At 54.0% G+C, this 17,032-nt stretch overlaps 1 protein-coding gene across 2 annotated transcripts; it reads right to left on the bottom strand.

Annotated features, from left to right (window-relative positions):
- Nucleotides 1-3,937: 3,937 nt before the first annotated feature.
- On the bottom strand, nucleotides 3,938-15,739 carry MFSD2A (MFSD2 lysolipid transporter A, lysophospholipid). 2 transcript variants are annotated; one of them, XM_007453760.1, is made up of 14 exons: nucleotides 15,530-15,739; nucleotides 13,949-14,080; nucleotides 12,646-12,770; nucleotides 8,693-8,816; nucleotides 8,504-8,582; nucleotides 7,983-8,140; nucleotides 7,438-7,528; nucleotides 7,198-7,319; nucleotides 6,891-6,974; nucleotides 6,262-6,345; nucleotides 6,056-6,168; nucleotides 5,472-5,615; nucleotides 5,205-5,381; nucleotides 3,938-4,417 (listed from the first exon to the last, which is right to left on the bottom strand). In XM_007453760.1, the coding sequence occupies exons 1-14, from the start codon at nucleotides 15,620-15,622 to the stop codon at nucleotides 4,354-4,356; spliced, it is 1,590 nt and encodes a 529-aa protein (XP_007453822.1). In that variant the 5' UTR covers nucleotides 15,623-15,739; the 3' UTR covers nucleotides 3,938-4,353. The 2 variants fall into 2 exon arrangements, with proteins under 2 accessions (XP_007453822.1, XP_007453823.1); XM_007453761.1 differs by having other exon boundaries at nucleotides 13,949-13,972; nucleotides 15,530-15,622.
- Between the last annotated feature and the right edge of the window lie 1,293 nt (nucleotides 15,740-17,032).

Raw genomic sequence — 17,032 nt, forward strand, 5'->3', positions numbered from 1 at the left:
ATTCCTCTCTTTCCCTCTCCCTCTCTCACCCTTTCTCTGTCAATTATCCAGGCCAAACAGCTGCCAAATCTGTCTTCTTTCTGTTTCCACTGCCACCACCTCTGTCTGGTACACTTCATTACCCAGGAACATTTCAAGAGCAGCCTCTTCATTAGTCATCCTGCTTCCACTTTCACTTCCTTCAATCCTTTCTCCACAAAGCAGATGATACAGTCTTTCTAAACTCTTAATCATCATATGGTTCCCCTACTTAAAACTTGTCAATGGCTTCTGTCTGCTCTTAGGATAAAGACAAAAATCCTTTTGGTTCACAAAGCCCTGTGCCATCTGCCTCTGCCTACACTTTTTTAGAAATGTAAATCAATTTTGTAGAAATGTAAATCAATTTTTGAACCTCTTCAATGGCTTTGGCTGCTCTCAAAATAGAACTGAAGCTCTCACTGTGGGCTGCAAGGCCCTGGGCGAGCTGGTTCCCACATAGCTCTCCAAATCCATGTCACACCATCTACCCTCTCCTTCACGACTCTCTGGCTGCACAGTGTTCTTTCAGTACTTCAGATACACTAGGTTCTTTCCTACGTCTGCGCTTTTATGTTAGCTGTCGCTTCTACCTGCAACACTTTCCCTCAAGCTCTTCAAATGTCTGGCTAATTCTCCTCCTTTGTGATTTGATTCAAACATCACTTTCTCAGAACATTCTTTCCTGAGCACCTGATTTAAAATAACCTCCAGATAAAATAAATAAAATAACCTCCATACCAGTTCCCTCTATTAGTGCACCCTGCTTATTTCTTTCATGGTGCTTATTGCAATCAGAAATTATCCGTTTATTTGTCATTGGTCCCCACTAAGAATGTAAGCTCTGTTTTGTTCACCACTCTATCCTCAGAGCCTAATCGATGCATGACACATAGTAGGCCCATTATAAATATTTGTTGCATAAATGGATAACCAAGGTACTAGAGCCAGCCAAGGACAGATCCGGAAATCCTTCTTTGCAGTGTTAAAAGGTGTTTCCCCTTTCTTCCAGCAGGTGGAGTCAAAGCCACATCTGGTCCTCAGCAGGGGTGGAGCGGAGGGGTATGTGCTTTGCCTGGCTGAGGGCAGGACAGTGAAGAGGGAGAGGCAGGGTTTGTTGTAGTGTTGCTGGATCCAAGCGTAGAGGAAGTCAAGGTGGCAGCGTCTCCCGAAGGACAGGAAAGTATGAGCTGTCCGGAGGCACCTGGAGCAGCCAATGATCCAAGGAGCCCCTGGGATCCCAGATCGCTTTCCCACTTCCCTCACCTATCCAGCCTCCTAAATCACACCCCCAAGAGTCAGAAAAGGGTCTTCGAGGAGAACCACTTTCTGTGAACATGAAACTGGAGAAGCAAGGGTTTTCAATTCTAAATCCCCAAGGTACAATGGAGGGAAACTGAGACCGGGGAAGCCTCCTAGTGGGTCACTGGGAATTGGGTCTGGCTGACAAAGCCCTCTCTAGTCTTAGCTCATTCATTCAGCTCCACATGCCCCACCCTTCCCCTCCATGCCTGGCCCTGGGCGCCGTGTGGGCGACCATGACGAGGGCATGGATTCCCAGAGCGGCCCCAAAGATGCAAGGGACAGGTATAGCTTTCAAGAGGCATGCTGGAGCAAAGGCACACTGGACCAGTGTCTGCCAAGGGGACCAAGGGCCAGAGGTGTGTTCCAGGGCCAGGCAGGTGACCTGCACAAAGGGCTGCATCTAAATCTAGAGCTGGGGAAGTCGGCAGGGGTCTTGGATTTCCTCCTGAAGACAATGGGGACTCAAAGGAGTTTCTAAACAGGAAATCTACTAGGTTATCTTGGATAGCTTGCGGAAGGAATCAAATCTGATTTGAGATCAAATCAGTCAGTCAGCCAGTGAGGACGCTGGTATAATCATCCAAGGTGAGAGAAGATAAGACCTGAGAAGTAATTGCAGGGATGGGAAAGAAGTAAGCTTGGGTGGTTTAGGAAATTTCTGTTTTAAAGATGGGATTTGGTGGTTATTGATCAGAGTGGAGGGAGAAGGGAGGTGTGAGTGGACCTCTGCAAATGTCATCTTGGAGTCCTTGAATGCTCCAGCTACGGAGGTCAGACCAGAGCAGCCTCTGACCCTGAGGGCAGCTCCAAAGGCAGCAGCAGGACCTGGCTTGGTGGTGGCAAAACTACTGAATGGAAATGTACCTACCTCACTCAGAGGGAAGTTAGGAGGACTAATTAAATTGATATTTATTAAGCATGTGTAACAGTGCCTGTTATTAACACTTTATAAATTTTAAAAAGTGGTTGAGGGCTTCCCTGGTGACGCAGTGGTTAAGAATCTGCCTGCCAATGCAGGTGACACGGGTTTGAGCCCTGGTCCGGGAAGATTCCACGTGCCACGGAGCAACTAAGCCCGTGTGCCACAACTACTGAGCCTGCGCTCTAGAGCCTACAAGCCACAACTACTGAGCCCGCGTGCCTAGAGCCCGTGCTCCGCAACTACTGAGCCTGTGCGCCACAGCTACTGAGCCCACATGCTGCAACTACTGAAGCCCATGCACCTTAGAGGCTGCGCTCCGCGACAAGAGAAGCCACCGCAAAGAGAAGGCCACACACTGCAACGAAGAGTAGCCCCCGCTCGCCACAACTAGAGAAAGCCTGCACGCAGCAAGGAAGACCCAAGGCAGCCAAAAAATAAGTAAATAAAATAAATAAATTTAAAAAACAAAAAGTGGTTGAGTAGAACTTCATCCAAAAAATGGAGCTCCAACTCAAAAAAAAAAAAAAAAAAGCCCCAAACCCAAAGTAAAAACCAAGCCTAAATAGTCTAAGCATGCCTCTTCTCTGGGCCTCATTTATCCATCTATATAAAATAAGAGGCTGGATTGGTAGCCTCTTGATCCTGCCAGTGTTGCTTTCCTCATTTTTTGGAGTTTCATCTAAGTGTGTAAAACCCAGTGACCTGGGGCTTCCCTGGTGGCGCAGTGGTTGAGAGTCTGTCTGCCGATGCAGGGGACACCGGTTCGTGCCCCGGTCTGGGAAGATCCCACATGCCGCGGAGCGGCTGGGCCCGTGAGCCATGGCCGCTGAGCCTGCGTGTCCGGAGCCTGTGCTCCGCAATGGGAGAGGCCACAACAGTGAGAGGCCCGCGTACCACAAGAAAAAAAACCCCAATGACTTGCTGAGGCAAGTTCCTACCAGCTTGTGAGGGCAAATTATTAAATTTTCAGGAATTTTGCAGGAGAGCACAACTGCTGGTAACTTGAAATTGGCTATAGTGAGAATATTTACAGCCTGGAAATAGGCAAATGCTACAAAGTAGGCCTTCCCCACCATCCTCCTCCCCGCCACCAGTGGTGAGACCCCCTCCCCTCCACCAACACATACACCCAGCTGGGTACATTCCCACCTTCCAACACTGTCATTATCAGTGGTGGAGGAAGAATCACAGGTCTCTGGGGACCCCACAGGGGCCCAGTCACAGAGTCTGCCCCAGCACAGCCAGCATCACATGCTCAGGCAAGCCTAGGGCGGGAAGCAGAGCATGCGGGCCTGAGCAGAGCAAACTGGCCGTTCTCAGACACAGGGGAGCAGGGGGTAGTGGTTAAGGTACTAGAGTCTCGAAGACCTGGGATGTTACTCCAGCTAGGTCTCTCTTGGCTGTGTGAGTTTAGCTAAGTCCCTCTCAACACTGGGGCTCAGTTTCATCATCTTTAAAATGGGGACAGTCCTGACCTAGCAGGATGGTTCCCAGGATTAAGTGAGAACATCAGCAAAGTGAGAGGAAAGCTTCCACACCTGGGCCCGGTAGAGACAGGTGTTTAGTAAATGTTAGCTGATGCTGTTATCACACCGCCACACACATTCTCGCCCCCCAGGGCACCTGCGGCTGAGTGCTCCCTCACTCTCTGCACCTTGGCACAGAAGGGCTCAGTGTCAGGACAAAGACAGAAAACAGGCAGCTCCGTTTCCCAGCTTTTATGAAAATTAATAACATTAATAGCTCACAAACATATACAAACACACAGACTGCTATGTACATGGTCATTAAGTTATTAATTAGTCTCTGTATAAAACGTTTCTACATTAGTGTCCCGGGCTAGGCCCGATCAGTCCTTGTGGCATATTCACAGTAGCAGCCCCTGGGCTTGGCCCCTGTGGTGGGCAGAGGGAGGCTGGTGGCTGTATGAACAGCCCGCCTCACGATGGGCACAGGAGGCGTCCTGAGTCGCTCACTCTTGAGTCTTTGGCTCCCTTCCTGGCATCTGGTGACCAGCTGTTCAGTGAGCAGGCAAGCAGGCCCAGATTCCTCATCTGGCCTGGTGACCCAGGCCCTGTGCATGGTGGCTTCGGGCCACCCAGCAGGCCCTAGAGGATTCTGGCTAGTTCTGTAGAGTCTGTGTCAGAGCAGCCCGAGCTGCTGGCCTCTTCCCTGCAAAAGCCAGAGGAGCCGGGCTGGAGGAAGCACCCTTACCCACCTGCTTGTTCCCCGCAGGATCTTGGCTCTGAGGTCTTAGCTCACTGCCAGGCTGGTCTAAATCACAGGACGTAGTTTGCTCACTCCCACTCTCAGCCCAGAAACTGCTGGTAGGTTTGTTCGCTGTTCTTGCAGCCCACAAGGCACCCCAAGCCCCAGTACCACGCCCTGGCCTGGGCGAGCTGATGAGCTGGCACAACTCACTCCACCCTGCCCTCTGGTCTCCGCACCTGAGGTCCTGCACACCAGGAGAGCCGTGAAGAGTGTGGGCTCTGGAGTCAGAACACCAGGGCTCAAACCCCAGCTCTGCCCCTTATCACTTGTCACTCTTCCTGGTTAAGCCTCAGTGTCTTCATCTGCAGAGTGGGAATCATAGGAATCTCTGACACCCAAGGTTGTTGGACGACCATAGGAGATCACGGGTACATTCTCTAGAATGTAAGCTCCTCGAGGGCAGGGATTTATCTGTTTCATTCACTAGAGCAATGCCTGGCACATAGGCGTCCCATTAAGTACTTGTTGAATGAATAAACGTAAAACCACTCAGCACAGGCAGGCAGCCTGTGTTCAAGAAATGTTAACTCTGCCACGGTGATGAAGCATCTGGGGGAAAGGGCAGAGGAGGAGCTGTCCAGGGAAGATGTGTGGAAGGCAAATCTGGCTTTGGCCCCAGGAGGCACTAGCCGAGGGCTTAGACTGGATGACGTCCCCTCGTCCACCTCCCTGTCCCTGCCCCACTCACCTCAGAGCCTGCAGGGCCTTCTTGTTCTGCCGCCGCCTCTCCTCGTCGATGGGGTACAGCTTAAAGAGCAGCAGGCCTATGAGGATGAGGACTATGGGCGCCATGGTCACCAGCATCTTCAGTGTGAGCTTGACACGTGCTGGCTGGGAGCAGCCACGGGTCTGGTACCCAGTAAAGCTGTGAGACCCAGCGGTTAGGGGAGTGGTGAGGAGGGGGCACCTGGGACCTACCCCTGCCCAGCACTGTCCAGACCCCCACCCCACTCACTCCAGACTGAGGGTGGAGATGCCCAGGGAGACTCCGGAGGCAAACTTGGTGAAGAAGACGTAGAAGGAGAAGAAGATGGGCTCGGTCCCATGGCTACGGGGCTGCCTCAAGCGGAAGTCATCAATGACGTCAGGCAGCATGGACCTGTACACGGTGGTGGCGGCCGTGAGCACCCTTCCACCTAGCAACCCCAGACCCCCACTAGCCCATGTGGTCCGTGTCCGTAAGAGTGGTCCTCTGAGAGTTTGCAGTCCCACAGCTCACACACAGTTCGGTGAGTTTATTCACGTGAATAAACAAGGAAGGCCCCTTCCTCCAAGATGAATTAGGCTCAGATCTAGGTGCTCAGCTAGGCAAGTAGAGCGTGCAGGCTAGGTCTAGGCCGCCATTTCCCACCCTGACTAGATGTGGCTGTGCAGTTCACAGCCTGTACAACTGGACGGGGAAGACCTGCCCCACCCCCAACCTGGACCCACAGAATGGCCTGCAGGGAGAGAAAGCCCCACAGGATTCTCCCTAAGGAGCTTTAGAAGTGGGGGGTGGGAGGCTGGGAAACATACCCAGCTGGGCCTACATATACTTACCAGGGTAGTAAGAAGGCAGCTGCTACACTGATGCCAGCTGCCACAGCTACCACATATGTGACAATAAGGTTACTCTCCATGAGGGCCACCAAGATGAGAAATGGCACTGCTGACTAGGGGAGCGGGCAGAGGAATATGAGTCAGCTGGGAAGCTCCCATCAGTAGCCCCCAAGTCAGCCCAGGCCCTGTCCTTCAGCCCCACTCACTGAGATCCCAATGTACACAGCCATCTTCTTGCCAAACCGGGTTAGGAACCACTGCCAGATGGGGATGGTGACTGTGGCCGAGAACTGTGGATGGGCAAAGGGGGAGGAGAGGGAAGTGGGTTAGAGCCATGGCATCCCCCCTGCTCTTCCCAGGACTCTAAAGGTGCTCCCAGCCCTGCTCAAGAGACAGATGACATCATCTGGACAGTTGAGGACAGGCACCCGATGGCTCTTCAGGGGAGCTGAGAGCGAGTCCCAATCTCATCTCCTGCCTTCTCTGAGCACAGAGAACTCCGGCAGTTCTGGCTTCCACACCTTTGCTTTTGCTATGCTCTCTACTTGAACATCTAACCCCAAACCCTTTCTTTTTTTTCCCCCAGTGTAATTGAGATATAACTGACGTATAACATTGTACTAGTTCAAGGTGTACGACATGAAGATTTGATATATGTACCCAGACTCTTTCTTTCATCGTCCTACCTAAGCAGTGGTAGGTCAGATCCAAATGTTCTGAGAGGCCTCCCTCATCCCTCATGACCTTGGGCCAGTCTGGGAAACGTCCTCTGGCTATCCAAAGAACCATCTCGCAGCCTAAGCCACTTCGGCCACCCTCGGGGCCCCACACGCACCATGATGGCCAGGAGCAGATTCTGGAATTCGTTGCGAAAACCCAAGGTGTAGGTGCAAAACAGAGCGAAGTTCCCCTCCACCAGCTGGGGGACAGGAGAGCGTGGTGGGAAGGAAAGGTAAGGAAACAGGTGATGTAGTCACGGCTGAGCCTCCATGACATTCCCCATGCTCCAGGGACCCCTGCTCACTCCGCCTCCATCCCACCTGTCCCTCGGGCTTTGTCCCACCCTGAGTCCGAGGCTTACCCCGCCCCTCGTTCCACGTACCCACTCCCGCCCAGGCTGAGCATATCAGGGCCCGACTCACCATGAAAGCCAAGGAGGTGAAGAGGAAGCCGGCAATAAGTTTGATGTACGGGCCATGGCTCATGACCAGCCGGAGGCCCCGAAAGAAGGACATCGGCTTGGCCTGCTGAGTCTCGTAGGGTTCTGGGGGCCAGAGGGGACAGTGAGGCCGGAGCAGAGGCCCCTCCCCAAGCCTGTGGCCCAGGCAAAGGGACAAAACCACCCCACGCTGGGGCCTGCACCCCTCCCCAGGACCCCTCACCTCTCTGCTCCCGCACGCCCAGGGTCAGGATGACAGCGCAGATGACATAGATGGAGGCAATGACCCCTGCCGCCAGCAGGTATGCGTTTTGCTGTAAAGAGGGTAAAGGTGACATAGAGAAACAGTCAGTCTGATTTCATCCCAGCTCCCAGCAGCTCTACTCAATGACCTTGGATCAGTCCCTTCTCTGGGGGCCTCACTGTCTCTAGCCACAAAATGGGAAAATCAGCCTGGGCCTGCTGTTGCTTCCCAAGGCCAAGTCCAGATGAACAAAAGGTTAAGAAGGCCAGGCTGTGGAGTCTGAGAGCCCACAGTTCAAATCTCCCCAAATCTAGTTTCTGCAACTCACTAGCTCGATTACCCTGGACAAATTATTTAGCCTCCCTGTGCTTCAGTTTCCTTATCTGCAAAGTGCGCACGTTAACATTTTGTATAACAGATGCCCAACATTTACAAACACTAGCCATTATTCACATTTTGAGGATAATGGCAAAATCACCCCATCGTTCCTCATCTCCCCCACCCCTGCCCTGCCAGGGCCTCACCGTTTCTCTGAGCGAGGTGGTGCTCTGCGTGCGATTGACACCTTCCAAGCCTACCGTAGAAGCATTGGCATCCTGGACACAAGGTGTATGTGCTTGGCCCACAATCTGCCCCTGGATTGCTGTGCCCAGCACTGTACCTAACACCTCCACGGTCATCCCTGAGCAGGAAAAAGCAAGTCCTTTTGAGGGGCCGCACGGCTTGTGGGCCCCCAGGGAGGAAGGTCAGATGGATATAAGCCCAGCTCTAGCCACAGGTGATAGTAGCAGCTCCAGATAGGATGGTTACTGAGTACTGGGGTAGATGGCACCTTGGCCTAAACTCATGGCCTCGCTTTGTGACCTCTCCCTGGTCCTTCCACCTCCCTGGTCTCACCAGAGCGATAAGTTATTTTTAAGATGGTTTCACACCCACTCCCAAGAGCAGGCAGCTGGGCCCACAGGGGAAGAAACATGGTAGGAGGGTCAGGGAGTGGGGACCCTGGGTCCCTGGTGGGTGGGCTCAGTGGGCTGGGGAGACTTACGATACGCAGTGGCAGAATCCCGCTCACTCTGTTCCGTGCTGATGAACATGGTGAGAGCTGAGTAGGGAACGTGGAAACACTGGCATGGAAGAGAGGCCCTCGGCCAGTCAGATGATGGACAGACAGATGTGGCTTCGGGCACCAACCCCAGAGGCCCCAGGGACTTCCCGCACCCCTGCCCATACTCACCGTGACCAGCGTCTCAAAGAGGCAGTAGAAAAGCAAGTACCACAGGGTCTGGCCCTGTTGGAAGTCAGGCACAAACCAGATGAGGAAGTAGGCGATGATGGCCAGGGGTGTGGAGAAGATGATCCTGAGGAAGGGGAGGGTTTGAGTGGAGGCAGGATGCCAAAACCCCAGGATCAGGGCCCAGGCTGGACTGCTCTGCAGCCTCACAGGGTGCCTGGCAGGAAGGAAATTCCTCCCCCTGGATGTACCCGCCGCAGGGTCTCTGGGAAGGGACTGACGGCCCAGCCCAGAAGGGCACACTGAGGCAGGGCCCCCAGCCTACAATCCTGAGCGTGGGGTATGAGGTCAGACCCTCCTGTGTCTTGCCTGCATCTCCCCAGGTGTGAAGGCTCCAAAGACAGGGGATTTTTATGGGCTGGGGGGCTGAGAATGCAGGCCAAGACCTCAGATGGTGGGGCAGGGAGGCAGTGGGGGAGGAGAAATCCCAGTGGGATCTCACCCATGTGTGCATACACAGGAGTGGGGGAGGCCAACTCCAGGTGAAGGTGTTGCTTCTGGAGCAGCCAGAGGGGAGGACTGGCCCCAGTGCCTCCCCACATGTGAGTCCCACACCATCCTAGTTAGATCTCAGGATGGTCCAACTTCATGGCATCAGTATAGAAAGGCAGCAGAGAACCATGGTGAAAAGGCCTTTGGAGCCACACTTCCGGGATCCAGTTCTGGCTCTACCAGTAACTATAAATAACTTGGTCTTGGGCAAGTTATTTAACTGTTGAGGTTCATTTTACAAAATTATCGTTTACAAACGATAATAGTAATAGCACCTACCTTACCTTCAACATTTACTCAAGAAATATTCAAGTGCCAACTCTGTGCTTAGCGCTATTCTAATGACTTGGGACGTATCAGTAAACAAAACAGACAAGTCATTGCCCTTGTGGAATTTACATTCTAGTTGGCAAACAAAAAATAAACATAAGATATATACTATCCAGCCTTAAAAAGGAATGAAATTCTGACACTTGCTACAACATAAAACTTGAAGACCTTATGCTAAGTGAAATAAGCCTGACACAGAAAGACAAATCTGGCATGATCCCACTTAGATGAGTCAAATTCACAGACAGAAAGTAGTTGGTTGCCAGGGGCTGGAGGGGAGCAAGGAATGGGGTGTTAGTGTTTAACGGGTACAGAGTTTCAGTTTGGAACAAGTTCTGGAGATGGTCGCACAACAATGTGACTATACTTAATGCCACTGAATTGTACACTTGAAAATGGCTAAAATGGTAAATTAAAAAATTTTTAAATAGTGTATTCTACCACACACCAAAAAAGCTACATAACATAGTAGACGGTGATTAAGTGCTGTAGAAAAAAGAAGGAAAGCAGGCTAAAGGGGATTAGGAGTATGTGGGTACGATTCACAACCAGGTGGCCAAGGTAGCCCTCACTGAGAAGGTGAGCTCTGTGCCAGGCCTCGAATGAGAGGAGGGAGATGGCCTGGCAGAGCTTGCGGGGCAACAGTGCTCAGGTGGGAAATGTGCCCCATCGGGCCTGGGGAGTAGGAAGGAGGCCAGGGGGCCAGAGAGAGTGGCGTGAGCATGGGAGATGGAATTAGGAAATGAGGTTGGACAGGAAATGGGATGGCAGGTCATGTAGGGCCCAATAGGCCATTGTAAGGACTTCGGCTCTATTTCTAAAGTGATATTAAAAATGTAGAACAGTTCTTGGGACACAGCAAGTGTTTGCTGTGATCATCAAACCAGGAAAGCTCAGCGGGAGACTTCAGGGAGCTGCCGAGAGCACTGGGCTGGGAATCAGACCTCAGATCCAACCCTGCTGCATCTCCCATGTGACCCTGCTGACACTCTGCCTCTCAATGGGTGGCCGGGAACTCCAGGAAAGTGTTCATCAGAGTCTTCCTCGTCTGAAACGGAGGATTTAAATGCTGGCTGAGGGCAGGGGCTGGTCTGAGGCCCGGGAGGAGAGGGGCCCCCAGGGCTCAGGAGCCCTGGAAGGCCCAGCCTCTTTCTACACCGAAAGGAGAAGGGGTGCCAGGTCCCAGGTCCTAACGGGGGTGGATGAAGACGAGGGTCATGCACATTACACGGCAGCTCTCAGCATGCGCTCAGACGGGGGTGGGGGTACCACTCAGTGGTATCGCCAGGAGTTCTCACCCCGACAGCTGAGGCCATGTGCTGAATCACAAACCAGCCTGAAGGGCCCTCAGTTACTTCACCAAGCTGGTTGCCGCACGTGCCTGCGTGGGCGAGGTGTCCTCAGATCTCACCTCCCAAAGGGAGGGCTTCCTCTGCTCTCCCGCCCTTGCTCTACCCCACCCCTCCCAAATCCTCAGAGAACCAGGGCTCCTCTGGCAGCCTTCACCAAACACTCCATCCAAGCAGCCGGGGCTGTGGAACCAAATGTGACTGGGAATAACCCAGGCTGCTGCTATTACTGCTGCTGCTGCTTCAGGCTGGCCGGGGCAGCTGCCTGCCATTGGCTGTGTCTTATGAGGAGATGTGGCAGCTCAGCCCTGCCCCTGAGTGGCTGCCAGGGAGGCGGGTACAAGGCCCAGTCTCAGGGGCTGGCTCACCGGGAACCCCAGCAGCCTGTGCAGGTAAGGCAGACTCTCCTGCCCACTGGCCCTGAAGCTTGGATCAAAGGCCGCAAGCTGGGCCTTTGCCAGGGGCTGGCGGGATTTCAGTGGGAGGGGGACCTCGTGGGAAAGGAAGCTGTGCTGGGGGGGCAGGGACTGTGGGAAGAGCTTTGAAGGCCTTGAAGGCCGGAGACCAGGTATGGGCGCCCCTGGGGCAGGAAGGCGCCCACTCGAGCCTGGATGGGCTAGAGATGAAAGAGGCATGTCCCCCCTCCAGGAACTCAGGAGCAAAGGATGGATCGCGGTTAATGTGAACGTGATGTGCTTGGGGGCCTGCAGCAAGCTCCTTGCCATTATAAAACTTCGGTGAATAGGCAGGCCTGGAAGCTGTCTCCCCCTGGTCGAGTTCACCTGCAGACCCAGCATACCTTTCCTCTCGGGTCTGGGCAGATGTCACAGCCCTATGTGCAAACGAGGGATCTTGACTCTTCACCATCTGTGGGTCCACCAGTGGTTGCCCCCCACCAGGCTCTGCCACCCGACTGGCAGCCCCCCCCCCCCCGCCCCCCAACCACCAAGCAGGATGTCCTGGAGGGAACCAGAGCTCTGGCCTGTCAGCCTGTCCCTTGCGCCTGCCTTTGCCATCTGATCTGTAGCACCACACCCCCCAGCCTTGCCTCAAAGCCTGAGGCTGAGGCGTGTAGGCTCTGTGTCAAAGGAAAAGGTAATTCTCATGGTCCAAGGAGCCAGAGGTTATGCTGTCCCTTCTGGGTTTTACCTTCCACGCTTAACCCTCCACCAGGAGCCACTCTGCAGGGGTGCCAAATTATACTTAATAAGTGCCAGAAATGGTTCTAAGCACGTTACGTATTAAAAAATTTAATTCTCACCACAACCCTGTGAGACAGGCATAATCATTATCCCCACTTTGCAGATGAAGAAACTTGAGGCTGAGATGTTAAATGTCTTGCCCAAGGTCATACAGCTCTAAGTGGCAAAGTCGGTATTCAAACTGAGGCAGGCTGTCTCCAGAGTGCAACCTTTCAACGATTATGGGAAGTGATGGAGCGGGAGAAGTTAGAATTCCAGCTTCATGGAAGGGAAAAGGACCTTGGGGAGGAATGGGGCCTGGGCCAGGGGAAGCTGCTCAGTCTAGCAATTCGGCCAGCCTGGGTACGAACTGCCAGGAGTTCCAATGCCCATGCCTGGGGCAGCTGAGGCCTTGCTGGGGTTTTTGCATCATTCCTTCTCCTCACCCCCCAGCCTGTGACAAACCATGTGGAAGGACCACAGGGTAGCAGACATATCAGAAGCCCCGCCTTCTACCACCTCAGAAGGAGCATTTTCTACTCACCAGGGCATGAGGCGGCCTAGACGGGTCCAGGGGGATTTGCTAATGCAGAAGCCCACCAGGGGGTCTGTGATGGCATCCCAAGCTCGGCCCACAAACAGGATGATGGAAGCAGAGAAAGGATCCACCTGGGATGGGGAACAGGCAAAAGATGACTTCCTCATCCTTCAACTGATGGGCAACATCCACCCTCACCGATGGGCAAAGGCAGGGCTCCCTCCCCACTTCAGCGTGGCCATTAGGACCCTGTACTGCTCCCACCCAGGCCTTAAGCATCATCACTTCCTTGTTAATAATGACAACAACAGTTTCCCAACAGAAGCAGCACTGTGTGTCTCCTTGGAAAATTTCCCAGATATTTCCCCCTAAGTCCTCCCCTCCACTGCCCTTGAAAACACTCCCATCAATTAGAATGAATCCAGAATTCAGTTCCTTGCCTCCCTCTCACAAGCCCCAACCACCTGATATCAGAAATAGCATTTGCTGGGTCACTGCAGTGGCCCTCAATTTCCCCATCTGTATAATGGGGTTATGATCCCTATCTTACAGGGTCAAGCTCTATCTTGGATGTGCAAAAAGAAATCAATAGAAAAAATGTTGAAAAAGTAGACTGTTACTATCACTACCCATTCAAGCTATCCCCCTCCCCCCAAACCTTCTAGGCCTAAATAGACAGTTTCTCTGGACTCTTCCTCATCCATCAAGGTTCTACTCTTAATCACTCCAGGAAGCTGCAGAGGCCTCTCCCACACTGCAGTTTCCCCAGTCTGACTTTTCTAACTTTTTACAGTTTGACAGCAGTTTCCCCATATTTGCACCCCATTTAGGGCCTAGCCCGTGGGAGTTGCTCAAAAACTAGCTGCTTAAATGAAGTCGTTTGTCTTTTCTGGGGCTTAGGGTTCCCCATCTATTAAGTGAATACCAGATGCCTTGCTTGCAAAGTCACCAACCCCTGAGCCAAGCCAGCTCCTGCTGTCCAGCTGGGGGTATTGTGTGCCAGTTTCTTCTAAGAACATCACAGCGGGCTCCATTCTAGCACACCACCGCCTACCCCTCCAGGCTCTGTTGCCCTTGCCAGGCAAGGATGAGTGAGCTGACCTTGCCAGCTAAGACTCCTGGGGCAGAGACTCCCCTTCTGGATACTCTCCAAAGCCTTCTTATTTCTTATCTGCTGTGCCTCTGAGAGGCAGGAGAGTACGGATTCCCAGTCCCATTTCACAGATGGGGAAACTGACCCTACCCTGGAGTCCGTAATCTCTCCCACCTTGGGGTGATGGAGGAGCCCTAGCGGGCTCAGCTCACTCACCTGAGCTACATCCAACAGGTAGATCTGCAGGAAGAACCCCAGGGCACAACCCGTCACCTGGTAGGGGGCCCCCCCAACTGCATAGCAAAGTTTGTTGCAAATGGACAACTGGTTTTTCTTCTTCGATTCCTTCTGGAAAGAAGAGGAAAGAATGAAAAGAGACCCACGATCCTGGCCTTCATCCTAGAAGTTTCCAGAGACAGGAAACTCTGGAACTCTGCCAGGAGGAACAAGTCTGCCTTGCCCTATTCCCACCCAGGGAGAGCTCACTTCCCACAAGAAATGAAAGGTATTCTCTGTTCTTAAAAATCTGGAAAAGGGAATCCATACTGAGGAAGCAGCCCCTAAGCCACACCACCCCAAACCCAGATCCTTATCAGCTCGTCTTCACTTAATGACTCCCCCCAGTTCCCCCTCATGCCCCCTCAGTTCTGTCTCTTTCCAAGTTGGAGGGGGAGCACGCCCCAGCAACGGACCTGTCCCCACCTGGCACCAGCTGCCACAACCTGAAAATCCTCTTGCCGCCAAGAGCTGCCTAAGCCCAGCCCTGGCTTCTGCCCTGGTTCAGAGGCTAGTGAACCTGCCTACTGGGTGAGGGCTCTAGAGATCCCTAAGGGCCCAACCCAGCTGGCTCTAGGCCCAGCTGTTCCTTCCATCTGTCCCAGAGCCTCCCTGGCCCCTGGAGGCAGCCAGACCTTCAGGCAAACCCAGGAACTGTCCTACCCTCCCTCTCTCCCTGTCCCCCTCCCCCAGTTCCCAGAAGTTCTTGGAGTGGGGAGGAAAGGCCTCTAGGTGCAGGGCTGGACCCTCTCTGGGTGGGGCACTCGGGAGGTTAAGGTTGCCCAGGGAAAGTAGATTACTCATACATGGGAGCAGCATAATTGCTTACCCAGGCTTCTTCCAAGGATCGGTTAATAAAATTAAAACGAAAAGGCAGTCACCTCCTAGGCGGATATCTTTTGCCTGGGATCCCTCCCTGGGGCCGCCTGATGTCATTGGGTCCTTCATTATGTCCAGAGAGCTGGGAATGGGGCCGAAGGTCAAGACGCGCAAAGAGCCGCGCGCGGGCCGACACCTACACTGACACAAACGCCTGCGGAATGCTGCTCCTTTAAGAGCAGAGCCCTTGCTCTTATGAATGAACTTGAGCGGCCCTCACTAAGGAGTTGAGAAGCAGGCGTAGCATGTGGGGGTGGAGAGCAGGGGGATGAGAGATTTGGGACCAAGTTGGGTTTCCCAGATTTCTGGGGTCTCTCTGGCGTCTAGGGCAGCAAAATTAAGCGGCTGGTCACAGAGGAACGGAAACCGACTAGGCAGAGCGGAGCCGGGCACCACTTGGAGCCGCCGGTGGGGCCGCTCCCCAGAGACACCCAGAGTGGGGGCTGGGCAAAAGGGGGCCAGCGCCTACAAACCTTCTCCATCACTGCCTGCCTCCAGGGTACCCCAGGGCCCTCTCCTGCCTCTGGGTCCTCCTGTTCCCGGCTTAGCCCAAGGTGTCCCAGAACCAGGTTTATCCCGTGACGCCCCAACCTCAGCCTGCCGCCCACCCTTGACCCTCCACCCGGGGTGCCCGGCCCTCACCTTCACCTGGACCGGGCGTTCACCGGCTTGGAGGATGCCCGTAGGCAGCAGCCCCGCGGCGGAGCCGCTCTCGGCGCCCTCTCCTTTGGCCATGAGCCGCGGGCCACGCCGCCCCGAACCGGGAAGCCGGGATGTTCCTCTGCTCCGCGATGTTCCTCTGCTCCGCGGGCCTCCGCTCCGCCCGGGCTCGCGTTGTAGTTGTAGCCGCCGCCGCCGCTACGAACGCCGCTGACTCGCTCACTGCACTCCCCACGCGCCTCTTAAAAGGTTGGGTCCTGCCCTCTCTAACTGGCCAATCCTGGAGCTCTGCTACACCGCCGCCAGCCAATCCTGGAGCCCGTCGGTCCTCCCGCCGGCCCAAACCCCTGTGCAGCTTGTGCCACCAAGCCACGTTCTCAAGCCCGGAACCCGCATCCGGCTGCGCGTCTCCGCGCAACCCCGGGGTTAAAGCCGGAGACCCACTCGACAAGCACGAGGAACTGAGGTCCAAGGCTAAAAGTGACCTGCCCGAGGTCCCCCAGAGTGAGTTCTACCTGAGTGAGATCTACACCCCAAGACTTCCGACCCCCAGGCCTAGGAAAGGCAGGGGCTTGGAAACCTACTGCCCCCTTTAACGTCTGGAGTCAGTTCGAGTCTCCCTCTGCTCCAAACCTGGAGCATATAGCGCTGACACTTTCCTAACCGACACCCCTCTCCCCTCCCCCAAGACGGACCATTTCTTCTTCCTGACATTGGCATCTGTGGGGCCCTCGCGATGGGGGAGAAAGACGAGGCAACGCAGTCGCAGTGGCTGCTGGCAGGAAGCTCCTAAGTTGTGGAGAGGAGTCGGGACCACAGCCATTAGCACACAATGATGATAACAGCGGCATTTTACGGAGAGCTCCCTCCATGCTTAACATGATCTAATTCAACCCTCATAACCACTGTGTGAGGGTGGTGCTATTATTATCCCCGTTTTACAACTGAGGGAAGGAAAACTCAGAGAAATGAAACAGCTCTCATGTGGCAGAGCCAGGCCTATAAGGTTTTGCCCCATTTCACATCCTTCCCTCTCCACAGCCCTGCGCTATCCCTCTCAGCAAAAAATTATGAGAAGGCTAAACCTGTCTCCCCAAGAAGAAGCCCTGGGAGAGGGAATTCCCTGGCGGTCCAGTGGTTGGGACTCCGTGCCTTCACTGACGAGGACCAGAATTCAATCCCTGGATCCCTGGTGGGGGAACTGGGATTCCACAAGCTGCGTGGCACGGCCAAAAAGAAGCCCTGAGAGATACAAAGCTCTGGGTTGAAACAATCAAGGAAAGGTTTGCAAGAGTGCTGAATAATCTGGTCCTTGAAAGAAGACGGGGACTTCCCTGGTGGCACAGTGGTTAAGAATCCGCCTGCCAATGCAGGGGACACAGGTTCGATCCCTGCTCAGGGAAGATGCCACATGCCATGGAGCAACTAAGGCCATGTGCCACAACTGCTGAGCCTGCGCTCTAGAGCCTTCGAGCCACAACTATT

The sequence above is a fragment of the Lipotes vexillifer genome, unplaced genomic scaffold (genome assembly GCF_000442215.2).
Source record: "Lipotes vexillifer unplaced genomic scaffold, Lipotes_vexillifer_v1.1 scaffold213, whole genome shotgun sequence".
Lineage (NCBI taxonomy): Eukaryota > Metazoa > Chordata > Mammalia > Artiodactyla > Lipotidae > Lipotes > Lipotes vexillifer.

Excerpts from the sequence above, each read along its gene's own strand:
- MFSD2A (XM_007453760.1), bottom strand. The coding sequence starts at position 15,622 with ATGGCCAAAGGAGAGGGCGCCGAGAGCGGCTCCGCCGCGGGGCTGCTG. Across the intron at positions 6,975-7,197 it reads TCACCTCCTTGGCTTTCATG|CTGGTGGAGGGGAACTTCGC; the intron begins GTGAGTCGGGCC and ends CCTGTCCCCCAG. Across the intron at positions 5,616-6,055 it reads GCTGCCTTCTTACTACCCTG|GTCCATGCTGCCTGACGTCA; the intron begins GTAAGTATATGT and ends CACCGTGTACAG.